Source organism: Typopeltis vanoorti, chromosome 3, assembly GCF_054136105.1.
Source record: "Typopeltis vanoorti isolate ZY-2024b chromosome 3, IOZ_Tvanoo_1.0, whole genome shotgun sequence".
In the NCBI taxonomy this organism is placed as follows: Eukaryota; Metazoa; Arthropoda; class Arachnida; order Uropygi; family Thelyphonidae; genus Typopeltis; species Typopeltis vanoorti.
The window spans coordinates 163,650,183-163,670,767 of record NC_143551.1 but is presented as its reverse complement, the minus strand read 5'-3'; the positions used below and the strand labels follow the sequence as shown (position 1 = coordinate 163,670,767).

Here is a 20,585-nt window from a genome sequence, read left to right as displayed (position 1 = left end):
AAGACTTCAATTTAAGCCATTTTTTTTAGAGTTTGTCATTTTAAAAATGAGTGATGCATAAAGATTTTGATAGGGATTTATACAAAATCTTTAGTATATGGTTTTTTTTTTTAATCTTTTTGTTTCAGTTTTTTATAAATCGTATTTTCCATTAGTTAAAAGCAAATTTCCTCTTGAATCTTTTAACTTCTAGATATTCTATTGCAATGTCTTTGCGTGACAAGCAGCGTGTAATATATACCACACCTATTAAGGCACTTAGTAATCAGAAATATAGGGAATTTTATGAAGAATTTAAAGATGTTGGATTGATGACTGGAGATGTTACAATTAATCCTTCTGCTAGTTGCCTCATAATGACTACAGAGGTAATTTTTTTTTGTCTGTGTTGATTTTAGATTTCTTATATTGATGAATTGTATTTTTATATCATCTTTTGCTGTAATAAATCTAGGGGACTAATGCATAACAGACTATTTGCCATCAGAAATCTCATTTAATATAATAATTTAATTTAATTGTTTTATTTGACATTGTTTATGACTATTTAATTTTGCTGCTTTTCAGATAATTTTATAAGATTAATTTGACTGTGTTTTCAGTAATTGTGTATATAGTTTTTTTTTTTCTATTATATATATTATTTATATATTGATATAGTGTCTGTGAGCACTAACATACATCAGATGGTGATAACATATTGCAGTTCTCTTCTCTGTGAATAGGAGAGTGACTATTGTTTATCATGTATATTAATGATATTGGAGAGGATCTTGAGTGTGATGATACTAAGCTAGGGAGAGTGATAATGAATGCAGCTGCATTCACAATCTGTGCAGGCTGATTTGAACAGATTGGTTATATATGTACAAATGACAATGAATGTCAATTCAGTATTGCCAGAGACATTGAGACAATGTTGTTATTGACAGTGTGTTAAAAAATTTTAGGAATAAAATTGCTGAGCTGGTTAAGTGATTGCATCAGAGAACATCACTTCTTAAAAAGATTACTGATTTCTAGCAATAAGGAAGTATTCCCTCTTTACAAGGTTTTGATAAGACCACATCTGGATTACTGTATACAGATATGGTCAACCTGGGTTTCAAGGAGATAGAAAGTCAGTTGAAAAGATTCAGTGACAAGTAACTATGATCAAAACAAACCTGTGGAGTTTAGTTATTATTGTGGTTACTTGTTGAGTACTTAGATCATATTGAGGGAGTGTGCTCTTCACCTTCAAAGTTTAAGGAATAGGCCAAGCAGAGGAGATGATTTAGCATCTCTTTTGTACAAATTAGTTTAAGATAACATTCCACTATAAATACAAATGGGATTTTGCAGCTTATGGATACCGGCTAAGAATATGAGGAATCATCCAGGTTCTTGTTATAGCTTGTGGTTAGTGGATTGAATTGGAAAAACAGGCAAAACGAGCAGAACATCACACGTAATTAACAACATGATATACTGGTCTCACAGCCTTAGTTGCTTCGACCATAAATCCAAAACAAAAAAGCATCTTCAGTAAAAATATGATCAAGGAGAGATATAACATATATGAGCCCTCTCTCTTGATGAATCCTTAGAGATGCATTCATTATAATAATGATGGCTTTGTCCCACACTGTTTTTCTTTAAAAGATTTACACCAACTGCAATGCATTATTCAAGTTTGACTAGATAGTCAAATCATTGCACTAGCTTACTTACATCATACAACTTTATACGAAGATAAATAAAACTAATGAAAAAATTTAGATTTCTGTTCTGTACTTATCAATTTTTGCAAATATACTTGAAAATAGACTGAGAAAAATTAATCTAGCTGGTTTATACCAAATAGAACTTTTTAGAAGAATACAAGAATAGATTTTACATTATGACATTATAATTGAGAAATTGTAGGAACCTAAATAAGGGTAATGAGCATAATTTGTCAATCTCTAAAAAACATGATAAAATACTAAGAAAAAAATTATGCAAGGGCTATTTACTGATTTTTTTTTTTTTTTGTTGGGGAGGGAGATAATTATCCCCCATATACTAAAGTTAAACACAAATGGGGAATTAGATATGTATAGAAAAGTGGGTTTGTTGTTGTTATTTCCATATTCAAATTTCCTTAACTGTTGTAATGTTGTATTTCCTTAAATGTTATATTACCAAAGTAATCCTCACCAGCATGAATACATACATTCCACACAGCACCCTGAACTGCCATTCCCTAATGAAACCCTGGTTCTCCAAAAGATGTGCCAAGGATGTAGAGATGAAACACCAGACATACAACAACTGGCTGAAATCAAGAACCCCATCCTCCTTCAAAGCTTACACCGAAGCCCATAATAAATGCAAAAATCAATCGACACTTCCAAAACAGAGTTCGGAAGAGCAAAAAGCAGGAAACTAGCAGCCTGTCCAAACGGCAGCCAAACCTTTTGGTCTCTCGCCAAAGCAGTTGGCCGTAATTTCTGCCCAACACTATTCCCACCCCTGATGGCTGCATCATCACCCACAGAAAAAGCCAATCTTCTGGCCTCATACTTTGCTTCAAATGCATGCATAACTGACAGTGGTAAATGTCCCTCAACCATTCCAGACACTCAATATACAATGCCCCCATACCCCTTTTGCCAGGATAAGATCAGAAAAATACTGTCCAAATTAGACAAAAAAAGTCTCCTGGCCTTGATGGCTTTCCCCAATTGTTCTGAAAGTTTGTGCTCCAGAACTGACCCCCTATCCTATGTCACCTATATATACAGGGTGTTCGGGATAAATTTGACATATTTATAATTAATTATATTTTTCCGTAAGTTACATGTATTAACACACACTTCTCTTCATTTAAAAGTTTGGACCCTTCTTCATTCATATACAAGATGTCAGAAAGGATGGATAGCTGGAACCCACCTGAATCATGGAAGAGAATAACTTGTATCATGATGATTCGTGCCCGCCATCAAAATAAGGATATTACGACTGCTGCCCAATGCTTCCTGAATACAGTAAAAACAATCAGGCATGAACTAGAGACTTGCAATGGTGACTACGAGGATGTAGCAAGAAGAAAGATCCCTAGCAGACGATCTGATTGCGTTCGTACAGCAGAATTCCTCGCAAATCTGCAGGAACAGGTGTTGAAGAACCCTGGCATTGGAATTCGGGCTTTGTTCGTGGAGTTGCTAACTGTAGTCAAGCCCTGGATAACAAGGGTAGCCAATGGTAGGCCGTATGTATGGCAGCAGGATTCGGCCCCTTGCCACACCTCTGGGAAAAGTCAAAAATGGTTGTCTGAAAATTTCTACGACTTCACCAGTCCAAATGTTTGGCCTCCAAACTCCCCAGACCTTAACCCCATGGATTATTTTGTATGGGGCGCAGTTGAAAAAGACACGAATCGCACTTCCAGTAATACAAAAGCCCAGTTAATGGATAAAATTAAAACAGTTTTTGCGGCCCTTCCCAGGGAGACTGTAGCATCAGCTTGTTCGAGGTTCCGAAGCAGAATTGAAGCTGTGATCGATGCTAATGGTGGTTATTTTGAGTAAATCTTGTTGATAGTATTGTAATTAACTCTGCCTGTAATGTTTTTTTGTCAATTCATTAAATTTAATAGATACAAAGAAGATTTTCTTTTTCCTTACGAAACTGTCAAATTTATCCCGAACACCCTGTATATATATACTCTCCTACTCCACTGGAATCAATCCCACAATCTAGAAATTGGCCTATATTATTCAGCCCATCCCCAAGAAAGATGACAGGTCACTGCCATCCAATTACCGCCCTATCTCGCTTACCTCAGTCCTGTCAAAGATAATGGAAAAAATCATCAGTTCCCATCTCTTACACCATCTTGAAGACACTCGCCAAATAAATGACCGCCAGTATGGATTCCGCCACTGCCGATCAACAGGAGATCTACTCACGTACGTCATCCATCTCTGGACGAAGGCTATGGAGAGGTTTGGCGAATCTCAAGTGGTTGCACTAGATATCTCCAAAGCCTTTGACCGGGTCTGGCACAAAGGCCTACTAGGCAAACTACCATCATTCGGTCTGACCCAGGGCTCTGTAGATAAATCGCCAGTTTTTTGTCTGGATGCACACTGTGTGATGGTGGACGGCTCCCTATCCTCTCACCACTCAATTAATGCTGGGGGTCCCACAAGGTTCTGTCCTCTCACCAACCCTCTTCCTGCTATATATCAATGACCTACTGCAATTGACCTCCAACCCAATACACAGCTTTGCAGATGACAACACACTACACTCTTCGCTTGCATTTGATAAGCCTTACCATACACAACTGACCTCAACCTACAGAACATCAACCACCGCGCCCCTCAACTCGGATCTCCAAGCCATTCTCCAATGGGGTTCAGATAACCTCATAAATTTCAATGCTAATAAAACATTTGTAAATGTTTTATTGGCATTGAAATTTATGGGAAATAGACAGTTCTGTACTATTTCCCATAAAAAAGAACCATTTTTTCCCAATATCCTTTTTAATGATACCCAAATCTCCAGACAGTTTGAGATCTCACTCCTTGGAATCACCCTCACATCAAACCTCTCCTGGCATAAACATATCTCAAACATTGCATCCTCAGCCTCAAACAAACTAGGTTTCCTCTTTCGCTCAAGATGTTACTTCACCCCCGAACAGCTATTAACATTATACAAGTCACAAATCTGCCCAACTATTGAATACTGCTCTCACATATGGGGTGGGGCCCCAAAAAGCTCTCTCAAAATGCTCGACTCAATATAATAGGAGAGCAATTAGACTTATCAACTCCCTCCCCCCTGTTTCACACAGACATATGGTCTCTGCAGTATGTATATTCTACAAATATTTCCATGGGAAATGCTCATCGGAAATATCATCAATAATTCCTCTGCTCACTACTAAACTCATTGGAACACGTACAGCTGCTGCACAACATCCCTTCACAGTTCACCTAGAAACAAACAGAACAAGTTTCTTTTCCTCTTCCTTCATCCCTGCAACTGCTGCACTGTGGAACAGTCTCCACCTGCTGTGTTTTCCAAGGAATACAATTTAAAGTCATTCAAATCAAATTACAAATTCTTCCTTTCCCAACCTGTACACGGTACTAATGTACTATAGGTTGACCAACCAACCTCCTGTGTATGGGCTCAACATAAAAAAAAAAAAAGATTCATGTTGAAGTTTCTGGAACAAGAACTATGTGGAACTGGAATGAAAATAAATGATTTACTAACTAAATTAATTATAAGCTGACATGAAATCAAGCTAGCAAAGTACTTTTTCAGCAAATACCTAGAATAAAATAAGCTAAATAACTAGCAAACACCTAGAATGAAACAACTAAGACAAGCACAGTTGCATTCATAGAGGACAAGAGTGGCTTTCTTTGTAGTGATCATCATGCAAATTTTATCTTTTATTCTTAAATGCATAACTACACTTTTCAACATTAAACTGGAATCAATTATCATTTGCTCATATTGTCAGCCTGTTTAAACTGGTTCAGCAATCTCATTGTAATATTAATCATCTTGAGTATTATGCTGTCATTGTCATGATTAATTGTTATACTATCCACTTTTGCATCATCAGCCAACAACTTGAATATTTACCATCAAATCATTTCCTCCATTTTGATGTACAAATTAAATATCAGTGGTTTAAGCAAAGAATGCTTTGTGGCACACTGTTAGTCACCTGCCTTCCCCCTGTATTCTTTCTATCTGTCCATCTACCACCCTCATATCCATATCCATCTTCGTATTCATCCCACTAGTTACAGTTTGTGTAGCAGAGATCCATGTGGTATCTTGTGAAATGCCTTCACAAAATCCAGCAGTATCATTGTGTAGCCATTCCTTTTATCCAACTAAGATATCACACTATTAAAATACATAAATTATGAATGCATGCCCTGTCCTTCACAAAGCCACGCTGTCTCCTATAGAGTACCACATTCTTATCCACCCATTCCTGAATTTTATCTTTGAAAAGCTTTTTTCAGTATCTTTACCACTACTCCTGAGATACTAATTTGTCTATAATTTGCTATCTCTGTCTTGGAGCCTCCTAAATTTTTGCAGTGGAACTATTTTTGCTTCCACTCTCTTAGGATTTTACCACAGCCAAGACTTAAATAATCTAGCCAGAGGCATTTCCGGTTCCTGTACATTTCTCATAATACACAAGGCTATATCCCATCTACTCACATGGTGTATTTGCATTGAGATTCTGAGATATCCTAAGTACTTCCAGCTCATTGAAGTTTATTCCCACATTTTCTTCATCATATTTGTCACTGCAGTATTTTTACCTGGATGACATATCTTTGCAAAGTTGTTGCTCACTCTATTTTGTCTGCTGCTTTTACCACTACTATCAACAGTCATTAAAGTTATCTTTATGTAGCCCTTCATTTTACTTACCACACAGTGAAAGAACTGTTTGATATTTCCTTTGGTTTTCACAGCTGATTTTTTTCTCGTAATCTTATTTTGTCTTCCTTGCAATGTTCATCAACCTTCTTACCTGTGCTTTGTAATATTTTTAAGCATGCTGATCATATTTCTCCTTATATATCCTCCACAACATATTTTGCAGCTTCTGCTTAAATGATAATACTCATCCATCTAACTCAGGGGTCAGCAAAGTTTGCTGACCCCTGAGAAGAAATGGAGCTAGTGGAGGAATTAGATAAGTACCAGATCGACATAATAGGGGTGACTGAAACAAAAAAGACAAAAACTGGTGAGTGTTTCTGAGCAATAACTACAAAATGTTATATTCAGGCAATGACAATCAAGGAAAAGGAGGAGTAGCCATAGTATTCAACACAAAATACGAGGCTCATCTTCTTGAATGGCAGTCAGTCTCAAGTAGAGTGATGTGGGCAAATATCAGAATGGGGAACTGGACAATGAGACTTATTTATGCCTATGGTCCCACAGAAGGTTCTACTAAGGTAGAAGAGGAGGAATTTTTTGAGGCTAGAGAAAGCTACTGACACAATAAAAAAGGAAAAGTTGGTCCTTGTTGGGGATCTAAATAGCAGAGTAGGAAGTGATTGTCAGACATACAAAAATGTTTTTGGAAAATTTGGAGAAAAGAGCAAAGCTAATAATAATGGCAAATACCTGTTGGATTTCTGCTCAAGATATGGACTGGTTATTACTAACACCATGTTCCAGCATAAAAATGTGCACAAATTCAAATGGAGAGAAGAGGCAAGGAATAAGAAAAGTCTCATTGACTATGTTATTGTTGATAGTGATGTTTTCTCCCTGGTGCAGGACACCAGCGTGTTCAGAGGATTTGAAATTGGAAGTGATCACTATTTAGTCTTGAGCAGGATAAAATTGAATTTCATATTGAAAAGAATAACATGTAAGAAAGTTTTAAAGTGAATGAAAGTTGAGCATCTCTCAGATGTGAACTGTAGAGTAAATTACACAAAGATTATTGAAGGAAAAATGAAAGAGTTTGAGAACAGGAACCAAACCTTGGAGATCCAATGGCAAGCCTTGAAGAAAACCCTAATTGATTCAGTTGGAGAGGCATGTGGTGAAGTTGTCTGCAAGGATAGAAAAATTAGAACTCCATGGTGGACACAGGAAGTTAAAGAGGCAGTGAAGGAAAAGAAGAAAGCATATCAAAAGTTCCTGGCAAATAAGTCAGCTTGTGCTCTTAGAGAATACAGAGACAAATGTAAGAAAGCTAAACAGTGTGTAAAACTAGCTAAACAAAAGTCATGGGAGGACTTTGGCAAGAACATAGAAAATAAATATCAAGAAGGTGGCAAAATATTCTAGAGGTTGTTGAAGAAGCTTAGTAATGGAGGAAAGAGTGCTGTAAAAGAAGTTAGAGATGATAAAGGTGACATGAAAACGGGAGAAAAAGATATCCTTCAAGTACGGAGTAATTACTTTGAAAATTTGCTAAATCAAACAAGCAGTGATGACAGCACAGTGATAAAAAAAAACACTGATCAGGCATGCAGTCAAGAATACATATCCATACTTTAAGTAGAAAAACCCATCAAAGACTTGAAATGTGGAAATGCAGCAGAAGTAGACGATATCCGACCAGAAATGCTGAAGTATGGTGGTATGAAAGTCTTACAATGGCTGCACTGCATAGTTCAGAATGCCTGGACAGAGGGATGAATTCCAGATGATTGGAGTAGAGCTCTCATAGTATCCATATATAAAAAGGGAAATAAAACTGAATGTGAGAATTACAGAGGTATATCCCTATTGAGTGTTCCTGGTAAGATATATATGAGAAACGGTTGAGAAGAATTGTGGAAGAAAAGCTTGGTGAAGAACAAGTTGGATTCAGGTCAAATAGAGGCTGTCAGGATCAGATCTTCACTTTATGACCGATAGTGGAGAAATCATGGGAATATAACAAAGATCTGTATTTAAGTTTTGTAGACCTTGAAAAGGCATATGACAAGGTGCCAAGACAGAAGCTATTCAATACACTACAGTTATATGGTTTCAATGGGGCATTATATCAAGCAATACTTAGTCTTTATTTGAGTTGTAAGTCAGCAGTTAGAATTGAAGGAAGTACAGGAAGATGGTTTAATGTTAAATCTGGTCTGAGACAAGGATGTACATTATCCCCTCTGTTATTCATTATCTATATGGATCACATTATGAAGGAAAGTGGTATTAAACATGATATCAAAATTGGAGGTGTTAATGTCAGCTCTTTGCTTTATGTGGACGATGTTATACTTCTAAATAAATCCACTACAAGTCTGCAAGATTCTCTGACTAAATTGAATAACTGTTGTAATAGATATGGTATGAAGGTCAGCAATACAAAGACAATGAAAATAAGCAGAATCATTGAAAATGGCAACTCTGTTGTGAATGGAGAAACTGTGGAACAAGTAAAACATTTCAACTACTTCGGCACGAGTTTTAGTGAATATGGTAAATTAAATATAGAACTAGACAACAGAAACAGCAAAGCTGGTATGCTGGGAAGTCAATTGAATAAATTCATATGGAATAAGAGAGAAATTAGTCGGAACACTAAATTAGCTGTATACAAGACATTATTCAAGCCAATTTTAACTTATAGATCTGAGAGCTGGGTCAGAAGTAAAACACTTGACCAAAGACCAGAGACCGCAGATATGAGAGACCTGAGAAAGATTAGAGGCATGAACAGATGGCATCAATGGCAATATCATATTAAAAACGAGAATATTAGGAAAGAACTTGACATTGTTGGCATCCAGGAATGCGTTAGCAGAGCTAATCTCAGGTGGTATGGTCACTTAAACAGAATGGGCGAGGAACGATTAGCAAAACAAGTGTTCTCTGCCAAGTTGGCAGGAAAACGACCCAGAGGTAGACCAAGATATAGGTGTATTGATACGGTACAAAGTGCCTTAGACGATAGAAATATAAGATCTGGTAACGTTGGAGTCTTGATAAGTAACAGACTGATTTGGAGGAAAATTGTTGATAAGAAGTTAGTAATGATGTAAATTTTTCATGTAGTACTATCATATCCTGTACATCCCTTGAGGGTACATGGCAGGAATTTGATTATGATGATGATTTCTCAATTTAGAAATAATAATTCCTTCACCCTTTTACATAATTGGCACATGGTATTGTTTCATTGGTAAATGATGTATAAATCCAAATTTTAAAACCTCTTGTGAATACTGTCGACACTTCTCACTATCAGGGGCCACCATTATGGGCACTATAACTTTAAAAAAATACATAAATTCAAAGTTATCAGATCACTGAACACCACTCTGATAGTTATGGGCAATAAATGTGCACTAGCCTTGATTGTCACTGTTCTAGATGCCTTAATCAGGGAGAGCATGCACTTCTCTCTTGTTGGCTCAGCTGATCAGCCAGTTGGCATTACATGTTTACTAGGTATTACTCAAAATTGTTTTAGATGTTTTTTGATCCCCTTTTCACTCCTAGACATTTATCGATCCCTTGAATAGCCACATCGACCCCTAGGGGTCGATATTGACCACTTTGCTGACCCCTGATCTAACTCCTACTTGATTTACCCACATGATTTTAGCTATCCAGTATGATATTGCTTCTTCAGTCTTTCTCCTAAGCTTGTCATAATCACCTTCCTTGTTGTTCCATATAAACCATTTTATACCTGAAAATTCTTGCATCCTATATTTTTTGAATAACTGCTTCACATGTTTTTAATACTTGATCCTCACGCAAAAGACCACAAGACCTATAGCACATTTGTGTCGTTTGTGGGCAAGAGGAATAGAAGACAGAAGTCTTTAAGAGAAAACTAAATATAATTTATTACTCCTGTATATATTTCTCAGTATATCATGAGCTTCTTACAGGGAGAAGAGAGAAAAACTGGTAACAACATTTAAATTCTAAATACAAGAACAAGTCATACAGCATGCGTATGTGACTATTCGGTCACAGTTGTCCAGTAGAAAGAAACACTATTAGATTTCAGAGACGTGGAAATAGCAATAATCACTATATATTTTTCTCAATATATCATGAGCTGCTTATAGGGAGAAGAGAGAAAAACTGGTAACAACATTTAAATTCTAAATACAAGAACAAGTCATACAGCATGCGTATGTGTCTTGGTCACAGCTGTCCAGTATCAATGAGGGAGTGAGCGACTCCCTCATTGAGCATTTTCTACTAATGCAGGAGTACCTCAGAGCTCTATTCTATCACATACTACATAAATGACCTTCTAATATGATTTTAAGTTATTACTGATTTTAAGTTAAATGTTTTCTACCTTTGTGCACTTATGGAGAAAGTTTCTGTATAATAGACATATTCCTATTACATATTCCACAAGTTCACAAAATATGTGTGAAGCCAACTTTTTTTTTTTTTTTTCCCTCATCCCTGTTTAGATTTTACGTAGTATGCTCTACAGAGGTTCCGAAATCATGAGAGAAGTAGGCTGGGTAGTGTTTGATGAAATACATTACATGAGAGATAAAGGTGAGACTGATGAAAGACTAAATTTATTAGTACCTAATTAAGTTTTGACAAGATATAATTGACATAAGGCAGATTTAATTTATGTGTATATTTTATTGGTATAAAATTTTTGCCCTAATATCAATGGCATCTTCAGTATGACTTTCAAATTAATCAGTTTCTCTTCTTACTGTTCATTTTGAGTCATACTGAAAATGCCCTTTATCGGGTGAAAATTTTATACCAGTAAACACACATTCAGTTGACTCTTGAACAACGCTATTTTGAACTGCATGGGACCATATATGTAGATTTTTTTTCAATAAATATTATCTGAGACCTCCAGGGAGTCGAGGACTCATCAAGGGAGGCTATAAATCACCCAAACCTGCTATCATACCTTCCCTTTAAATTCATTCACACTAGATGTACTCACTATCCCTAAGGGCAAATTATTCCCACTCACTCACTGGGAGAAAAACCTACTCTTACACCTTTCTTGACTGTAATCAAACTTAACTTCCATGGATGTCCCCTATGATCTTTCCCCACCTTCCATATAATGAAAATTTTCATCACCTATAACTCCCATTCAAAAGTTTATAGACCTCGATCATATCACCCTCTTTCTCCTGTTAACCAGAGTCTGCAATCCACATACTCTCAATCTGTCCTCATAATCTAAATCTCATAATCCAGATATAATCTTTGTATAGTTTTTCTTTGCACCCTTTCCACAGCCTCCTTATCCCCTTGGAATCCTGGAGACCAAATCTGTGCACATCCAGGTGTGGTCTCAGCAAAGCCTTATAAAGAGGCAAAATAACTTCCTTATCCTTACATGTTTAGGTTCACTTCAACATCGCAATTATCGATGGAAGTTATTTTCACTTGGCTGTGCCACCAATTATATATTTGGTTTAATCCTTAATCCAAGTGTAAGCAAACAAGTTTGCTCCTGGGGTATTTTCAGGACTGGGGCAACTTGTGGTAAAGGTGATATAAGTTCTCATCACTTGCCTTAATATCTCCCATAATGTAAAGCACATCTCTTTGTGGACATATATAATGCTATGCCTTCCCTTAATGCACTACCCAGACCGGTTTCAACCTTTATTGAGGTCTCAGAGATACTAAGGCAAGTGATGAGAACTTATACCACCTTTACCACGAGTTGCCTCGCATCTGAAAATACTTCAGGTGCAAACTTTGTTTGCATACACTTGGATAAAGGATTGAACCAAATATATAATTGGTAGCATAGCCAAGTGAAAAAACTTCCATCAACTTATCTCTAATCCAGAGAATTTAATAAGAAAGTGTGACATCTTTTGGCAACTGGTATAGGTAAATATGACTTCTCCATTACTTTCACTTTAGTATCACCACATCTGGATCTGGCTCCCACTGATGGAACCTCAATAAAGGTCGAAACCAGTCTGGGTAGTGGCCCTTCCCTTAATGCATAGCATTATATATGTTTGCAAGGAGATGTGCCTTGCATTATGAGAGATACTAAGGTAAGTGATGAGAACTTATTCCACCTTTACAACAAGTTGCTGCAGTCCTGAAAATACTTCAGGTGCAAACTTTGTTTGCTTACACTTGGATAAAGAATTAAACCAAATATATAATTGCAATTATCCTCTGAATAGTATTTGCAACTTTTGTTATGTGCCCTTTGAACTTCATTTAAACGAATTCCTATCCATCAATATGCCAAGATCCCTTGCCTCTTCAGTTTCTTGTAGCATAGCCCTGCTAATATAATATGCTGCTGTAACTCTAATCATGCCAAAGTGCATACTTTACATTTACTAACATTAAACTCATATGCATTTTCGTTTGCCCAAATTTCCAGCCTATTCAAATCATTTTATAATTGCCTAATATCAGTAGCATCCCTGGTTGCCCTGCCTATCTTCACATTGTCGGCAAACAGTTGCACATCTAATGTTAGATCCTGACTGATGTCATTAATGTATAGATTGAACAATAATAGACCAAAGACTGAACCCTGAGGTACACCACTGGTCACCTTAAATCTGGCAGATTCACAGCCTCTATATACCACTTTTTGATATCTGTCTATCAATCATCCCTTGATCTAAGACGAGTTTATTTTCCAATCCCATATTCTTCAGTTTATGCAACAGCCTTTCATATGGTATCCTATCAAATGCCTTAGAAAAATCCAACATTATCATAGTGTATCCATTCCCTTTATCCAACTCAGCTGTAACATTGTTATAAAATATGAGCAAATTGCTAAAACATGACCTTCCTTTAGTAAACCCATGCTGTTCCTTGCAGAGTATAACATGTTTGTCTTCCCATTTCTGTATGTGAATTCTTGCCAACTTCTCTAAAATCTTCACTACCACACTAGAGATACTGATAGGTCAGTAGCTAGACACATCAGTTTTTGCATCACCGTTGTAAAAATGGAATTATCATACATTCCTGTGGTATTTCCTGAGCTGAGACTCAAGTTATACAAACATGTGAAAGACCTATTTGCTAAAGGAATGTTCAGCCAACTCAGCTGAACATTCCTTTATCAAACGGACTGATATTCCATCTGTCCCTGTAGACAAATTCTTATTCAGGTGCAAACTGCAACTGTTCTTCAACCTCATTTTCATGCACATCTAACTGTTCATCCAATGTAACAGTAGTACTTTGCACCATATTACATTCATCTGGTTGATATATCTTAGCAAAGTGAGCTCTGAACAATCTCATTAGCTTCCAACACTCAAGTATCATCTGCATTCAATAAAGTTATTCTTACACATTCATTCTTTCTTTTGCTTGCTGCATAACGATAAAATTTGTTTGGATTGCAATTAGCTTTCCTCAAAATACTCGTTTCTTTTCTGGCCTGAGCTTTATATATTTCATAACTCCTCTCACTCTTATTCTCACGATATTCTTTCCACACCATTTTCTTGTGGATCTCTTGCTTAATAAGGTTGCACATCCATTTCATTCCCAACTTATTTATTCTTTGGACACTAGGGATATATTCGGATACTGTCTCATTTAAGCACTATTTAAATTAAGGGGATGTTAAATCCCACATTGTTTTTAAACCGAATAAGAAACTCAAAGATTGGAATCAGAGAGTTTCATGCCGAATATAGTATAGTAAACTATGAAAGTATCGGCGACTACTAGCGTGAACTAATGCACGTAGTCCAAGTACGTAGCACAAACTCGGGCAACTCGCAGCAAAGGTGGTAAGTAGGCGAGTTGCCCGAGTTTGTACTATGTACTTGGACTATGTGCATTAGCTCATGCTAGTAGTTGCCGATACTTTTATAGTTTACTATACTATATTTGGCATGAAACTCTCTGATTCCAATCTTTGAGTTTCTTATTGAGTTTTAAAACAATGTGGGATTTAATATCCCTTTAATTTAAAAAATGTTTATATTGCCGAAATGAAGCCTATTGGCTCTTTATATTTAAGTCATTTAAGCACTTTTTCAGAGATTGTCATGCATTGCTGACATTTTTCCCATTCAGTAACTGATACCATGGGACCAAAGATAGTATTCTCCTAAGTTAATCATAAGTTCCAGCTTTGTAGTTCAGCATGTAACCTGTTTTAATTGGAGCATCAATATAATTAGATACTTCCCAAGAAAGAAAGTACAGCATGATCGCTGTCACCAGTCAGTGGTAAAATAGCCATATTCTTGACAGAGATCCCTTCTGATGCTATGAGCAAATCCAACACACTCTTTGACCTCGAGTTCCTTCTTTCACATGCTGCTTGAGAAAGTTGTCTTATAACAATTCAATGAATTCTTCTTTCTTATCATGAGATTTCTCTTCTACCCAATCAATGTTTTGAAAATTAAAGTCACCCATAATGAACATTCGTTTGGTACCTATAAGGCTAAATTGGTGATACATTTCTTTGTCCCATGAAATCCCATAACCTAGAAATATAGAAAAATTGAGTTATGTCATGAATTCATAAAATATATTGTTATGTCCCTATTCTATCTTACAATTTTTGTTTGTCTTACAAATTGCCTTCGTCTATATTCTTCTAACTACTACTTTCAAGACATCACCAAATTTTCTACTAATATCTGAGTTATTGTTCCCCGTAGTATCCCTAGTATTTGTATTTTAACTGCGCCCTTTGGGATATTTAGTTTAAGATAATTTTTACATAAACAGAGAAAAGGAACTCAAATATCTGAAAGTGTAACCATTGCAGTCGTGACACTATTTCTTGTTACTCAACATTAATTCCTTAAACTTCCTGTTTCTTAACATTAATTCCCCGCGTGATTAGGCTCGAATGTTTCTAAGCGGTGCATTGGATTAGCAATATCAGACAACTTTTTTTATCATTAAGCAAAAGGTTTATTATTTCTCTAAACATGGTACATATCAAAATACTCAACTAAATTACTTACACACTAAAATTTTCTTAATACAAGTAGTTGGGCTATGATTCGACAAAAGTTACTACGATCATGCCGCCACAAAATTTCATACAAAACATGAATTCACTTAACATGGACAAATTAGATCACCACACATTATTAGATTATTCAACTTCAAGCACACTAACAAAATCATTAACTACTCTAGCACATACTTATGACAATTCCGATTCTCTACACATCACACTAGGCATTCAAATTCCTCAGACTACTTGATTACTCAATTCACACTAATCAAACTCAATATCACAACTATGTCATTAACTTTCCTTTTACAATATAGTAGGCACTCAAGATTCTTAGGATAATTAATTATTCACAAATTATCAACACTAGCTAGCTTACTTTTAACACTCTCTATCAAATTCTAAAGTCTTATTGTAATATCTCCCTAATCACTTTAACAGTTCCGTATTATGACAATGGTACCTATCACAAACAACTTCTAGTTAACATAAGACAAAATTCACAATACCTTTCTTTAGCTTCACTTACTGGCCTTTACCTTCTACTGAACGAACTTGCTTGCATAACTTCTTGCAATTCAGGGCTATATAAACATCTGCGCCGTCGGCTGTACTATCCGAAATGAGGACATCGATATCTTCACAGTTTCCTATGACTCTATGGCATATTTCGCTTTCTACATAGGAATATGGGAATAGCTTTCCCGCTCACCTTCGATTCCTTGTTGTGGCATGAGGATATAAGCCATATCTCTCCACTCAGGAACACCGTGAAATCCACTAGAAAACCAAACTCAAACCACCGCGACTATCCAAACGTTTCTTCTCCTCTGGCAAAAGGCAAAAAGGCCTCAAGCCTCCTTGACTATCTAAACGTCTTCCCCAAAACCCAAAAGAGCCTGCTCTTCGAAAAGCCCTTGAGGGGGTTACCAACCCTTTTATAGCTGCACCCCTAACGGCGCCCTTTCTTACTTCTTTTTCCTGCCTCCTACTTGTTTTCCGTCTGTCTACCAATTGGGTAGCAATTGGTAGACAGACCAATTTTGCCGCCATACGTCATTTTAATCGGCAGCTCGTAACGAAGTTTCTATCCAGGTATAGGCCCTAAGCGATAGTCCGTTATTTCTCTTGTTAGCCTCTATCTTAACCCCCTTTTAAACCTTTTCTCAGAATTCTACTTAATGCTTAATCTGTAGCCTCTTACATAGCGTATTTCATGACTCATTCTTTTATACTTATGCACTTAACTCTTTCATTCTTAATTGTATTACTACATTAATTCTTAGTTAGCTACTTATTTAATACAAAAATTCCTTGTTTAGTCATAATACATCTTAATACATTCTTTTCTTTTGTTATCTTAACTAAACAATAGACCTCTACATTTTACTCAATTTATACTGGATGCAAGAATATTTTATTAATAAAATTATCCTTTTTATGCAGGGGTTTTTATTTATGTTATTTATTTTTTTGTGTTACACCATGATAACTGAGAATACTATATTCTCAAGATATCAGGTGTAACAATATGTAGATAGTAGTCTATTTTATCATTTAACTACCATAAAATATACACAGACATATTATAAAAAGTTAAGATTTATCAAAAAAATTATGCACACAAACACTTACAGACTGGATATGCCACTATTTGTGTTGAGAGAAATGTAAGCAAATGTAAAGATGCAATATTAAATCATCACAGTATAAAATTAACTTATTAATTAAATTTAATAAGAATAAAATATTTGCAATTTATAATGATTTGTTCATTAGTGTATAGCTACTGTGAAGCAAATGTATCGATTACACTAGGCTACCATAAAAAACTCATATTGCTGCTGCTTCGTTATCAACGCATGAATCGTTACACCTGTAAATAAATATGAATTTCTTTTTCAAATTATGTTTTCATTTTTGATGTCGTCATCATCAAATTCCTGCCATGTACCCTCAAGGGGTGTAGAGGATATGATAGTACTACATGAAAAAAATTACATCATTACTAACTTCCTGTCTACAATTTTCCTCCAAATCAGTCTGTTACTTGTCAAGACTCCAACATTATCAGATCTTATATTTCTATTGTCTAAGGCACTTTGAACTGTATCCATCTACCTATATCTTGGTCTTCCTCTGGGTCGTTTTGCTGCCAACCTGGTAGAGAACACTTATTTTGCTAATCTTTCTTCGCCCATTCTGTTTAAATGACCATACCACCTGGGATTAGCTCTGCTAATGCATTCCTGGATGCTGACAATGTCAAGTTCTTTCCTAATATCATCGTTTTTAATATGATATTGCCATTGATGCCATCTGTTCACACATTTAATTTTTCTCAGGACTCTCATATCTGTCTTCTCTAGGCTTAGGTCAAGTGTTTTCCTTCTGACCCAGCTCTCAGATCAATAAATTAAAACTGGTTTGAACACTGTCTTCTATACAGCTAATTTAGTGTTCCGAATAATTTCTCTCTTATTCCATATGAATTTATTGAATTGACTTCCCACCATACCAGCTTTGCTGATTCTTGACTATTTCTATATTTAATTTACCATATTCACTAAAAATCGTGCCTAAGTAGCTGAAATGTTTTACTTGTTCCGTAGGTTCTCCATTCACAACACAGTTGTGAATGGAGAACATTTTCAATGATTCTGCATATTTTTTTCAACAACACAGTCGACATTTTCAATGATTCTGCCTATTTTTATTGTCTTTTTATTGCTGACCTTCATACCATATCTATTACAACAGTTATTCCATTTAGTCAGAGAATCTTGCAGGCTTGTAGCAGATTTATATAGAAGTATAACATCATCTGCATAAAGCAAAGAGCTGACATTAACATCTCCAATTTTGATATCATGTTTAATACCATTTTCCTTCATAATGTGATCCATATAGATAAAGAAAACAGAGAGGATAATGTACAACCTTGTCTCACACCAGATTTAACATTAAACCATTTTCCTGTATTTCGTTCAATTCTAACTGCTGACTTACAACTCAAATAAAGACTATGTATTGCTTGATATAATGCCCCATTGACACCGTATAACTAGTGTATTGAATAGCTTCTCTCTTGGCACCTTGTCATATGCCTTTTCAAGGTCTACAAAACTTAAATAATCTTTGTTATATTCCCATGCTTTCTCGACTATTTGTTGTAAAGTGAAGATATGAGAGCTCTACTCCAATCGTCGGCAATTCGTCCCTCTGTCCAGGCTTTCTGAACTATGCAGTGCAGCCACTGTAAGACTTATATCAACATAGTTCGGCATTTCTGGTCGAATATCATCTACTCCTGCTGCCTTTCCATATTTCAAGCCTTTCAGCGCTTTTTCTACTTAAAGTATGGATATGTATTCCTGACTACATGCCTGGTCAATGTTTTTTTACCACTGTGCTGTTATCACTGCTTGTTTCATTTAGCAGTTTTTCAAAGTAATTACTCCATACTTCAAGGATATCTTTTTCTCCCATTTTCATATCACCTTCATCATCGCTAACTCCTTTTACAGCACTCTTTCCTCTATTCCTAAGCTTCTTCAACAACCTCCAGAATATTTTGCCACCTTCTTGATATTTATTTTCTATATTCTTGCCAAAGTCCTCCCATGACTTTTCTTTAGCTAGTTTTACACAGTGTTTAGCATTCTTGCATTTGTCTCTGTATTCTCTAAGAGCACAAGCTCACTTATTTGCCAGGAACTTTTGATATGCTTTCTTCTTTTCCTTCACTGCCTCTTTAACTTTCTGTGTCCACTATGGAGTTCTAATTTTTCTATTCTTGCAGACAACTTCACCACATGCCACTGAATCTCCAAGGTTTGATTCCTGTTCTCAAACTCATTCATTTTTTCTTCAATAATCTTTGTGTATTTAGTATTCAGTTCACATCTGAGAGCTGCTCAACTTTTATTCACTTTAAAACTTTCTTACATGTTATTCTTTTCAATATGAAATTCAATTTTATCCTGCTCAAGACTAAATAGTGATCACTTCCAATTTCAAATTTTCTGTACACTCTCGTGTCCTGCACCAGGGAGAAAACATCACTCTCAACAATAACATAGTCAATGAGACTTTTCTTATTCCTAGCTTCTTCTCTCCATGTGAATTTGTGCACATTTTTATGTTGGAACATGGTGTTAATAATAACCAGTCCATGTCCTGAGCAGAAATCCAACAGATATTTGCCATTATTATTAGCTTTGCTCTTTTCTCCAAATTTTCCCAAAATATTTTTGTGACTCACAATCATTTCCTACTCTGCTATTTAGATCTCCAATAAGGACTAACTTTTCATTTTTCATTGTATTTTTTGAGGCTTTAGAAAAAAGCCTCAAAAAATTCCTCCACTTCTACCTTAGTAGAACCTTCTGTGGGACCATAGGCATAAATAAGTCTCATTGTCCAGTTCCCCATTCTGATATTTGTCCAGATCACTCTACTTGAGACTGACTGCCATTCAAGAAGATGAGCCTCATATTTTGTGTTGAATACTATGGCTACTCCTTCTTTTCCTTGATTGTCATTGACTGAATATAACATTTTGTATTTATTGGTCAGAAAGTCCTCACCAGTTTTTGCCTTTTTTGTTTCAATCACCCCTATTATGTCGATCTGGTACTTATCTAATTCCTCAGCTAGCTCCATTTCTTTGCCATTCAGACTTCTTATGTTGATAGTACCGATCTTTAACTCTGGTGATGTCGAGTTGGGGTTTGTTTTCAGATTTGTTCCAGTAGCTGACTTTTCGCTGTTTTCCCTGGTTCCCTGGCGAAAACAACAGGGGCCCTTGTTTAATCAAGCGATGCCCAGGCTAGCATGAAATTTTGTCATGTTGTGCCATCATTTTTTATTTTGGTTTAACGAATAAGAATACAATTTGGTATTCTTATTGGTTTAACAGCACCCATAATTAATAAACTAAATCCCAAATTTCCAGCCCATCCTCGTTCGTTCAGTATCCAAGTAGATACCCAACAGGGTGCACCACGAAAAGGTGAGGATTGGACATTAGGTCAGAAGCCCTGGTCGGTTCTCGGCATTCCTTTAAAGGCTATGTGGAGGTCTGCTCTCAGTTATACAGCTTTGACCCTTAAGCATCCCATTTTTTGATGTCTAGTGTTAGTAATAT

At 36.0% G+C, this 20,585-nt stretch overlaps 1 protein-coding gene across 1 annotated transcript in view; it reads left to right on the top strand.

Annotated features, from left to right (window-relative positions):
- The window catches only part of Mtr4 (exosome RNA helicase Mtr4), a 432,027-nt gene that overhangs the window by 68,650 nt on the left and 342,792 nt on the right, over positions 1 to 20,585 (top strand). The window contains exons 5-6 of the mRNA XM_090390948.1: positions 194 to 368; positions 10,932 to 11,022. Of these exons, the coding sequence (XP_090247074.1) occupies positions 194 to 368; positions 10,932 to 11,022 (266 nt within the window). The remainder of the gene's footprint in view (positions 1 to 193; positions 369 to 10,931; positions 11,023 to 20,585) is intronic.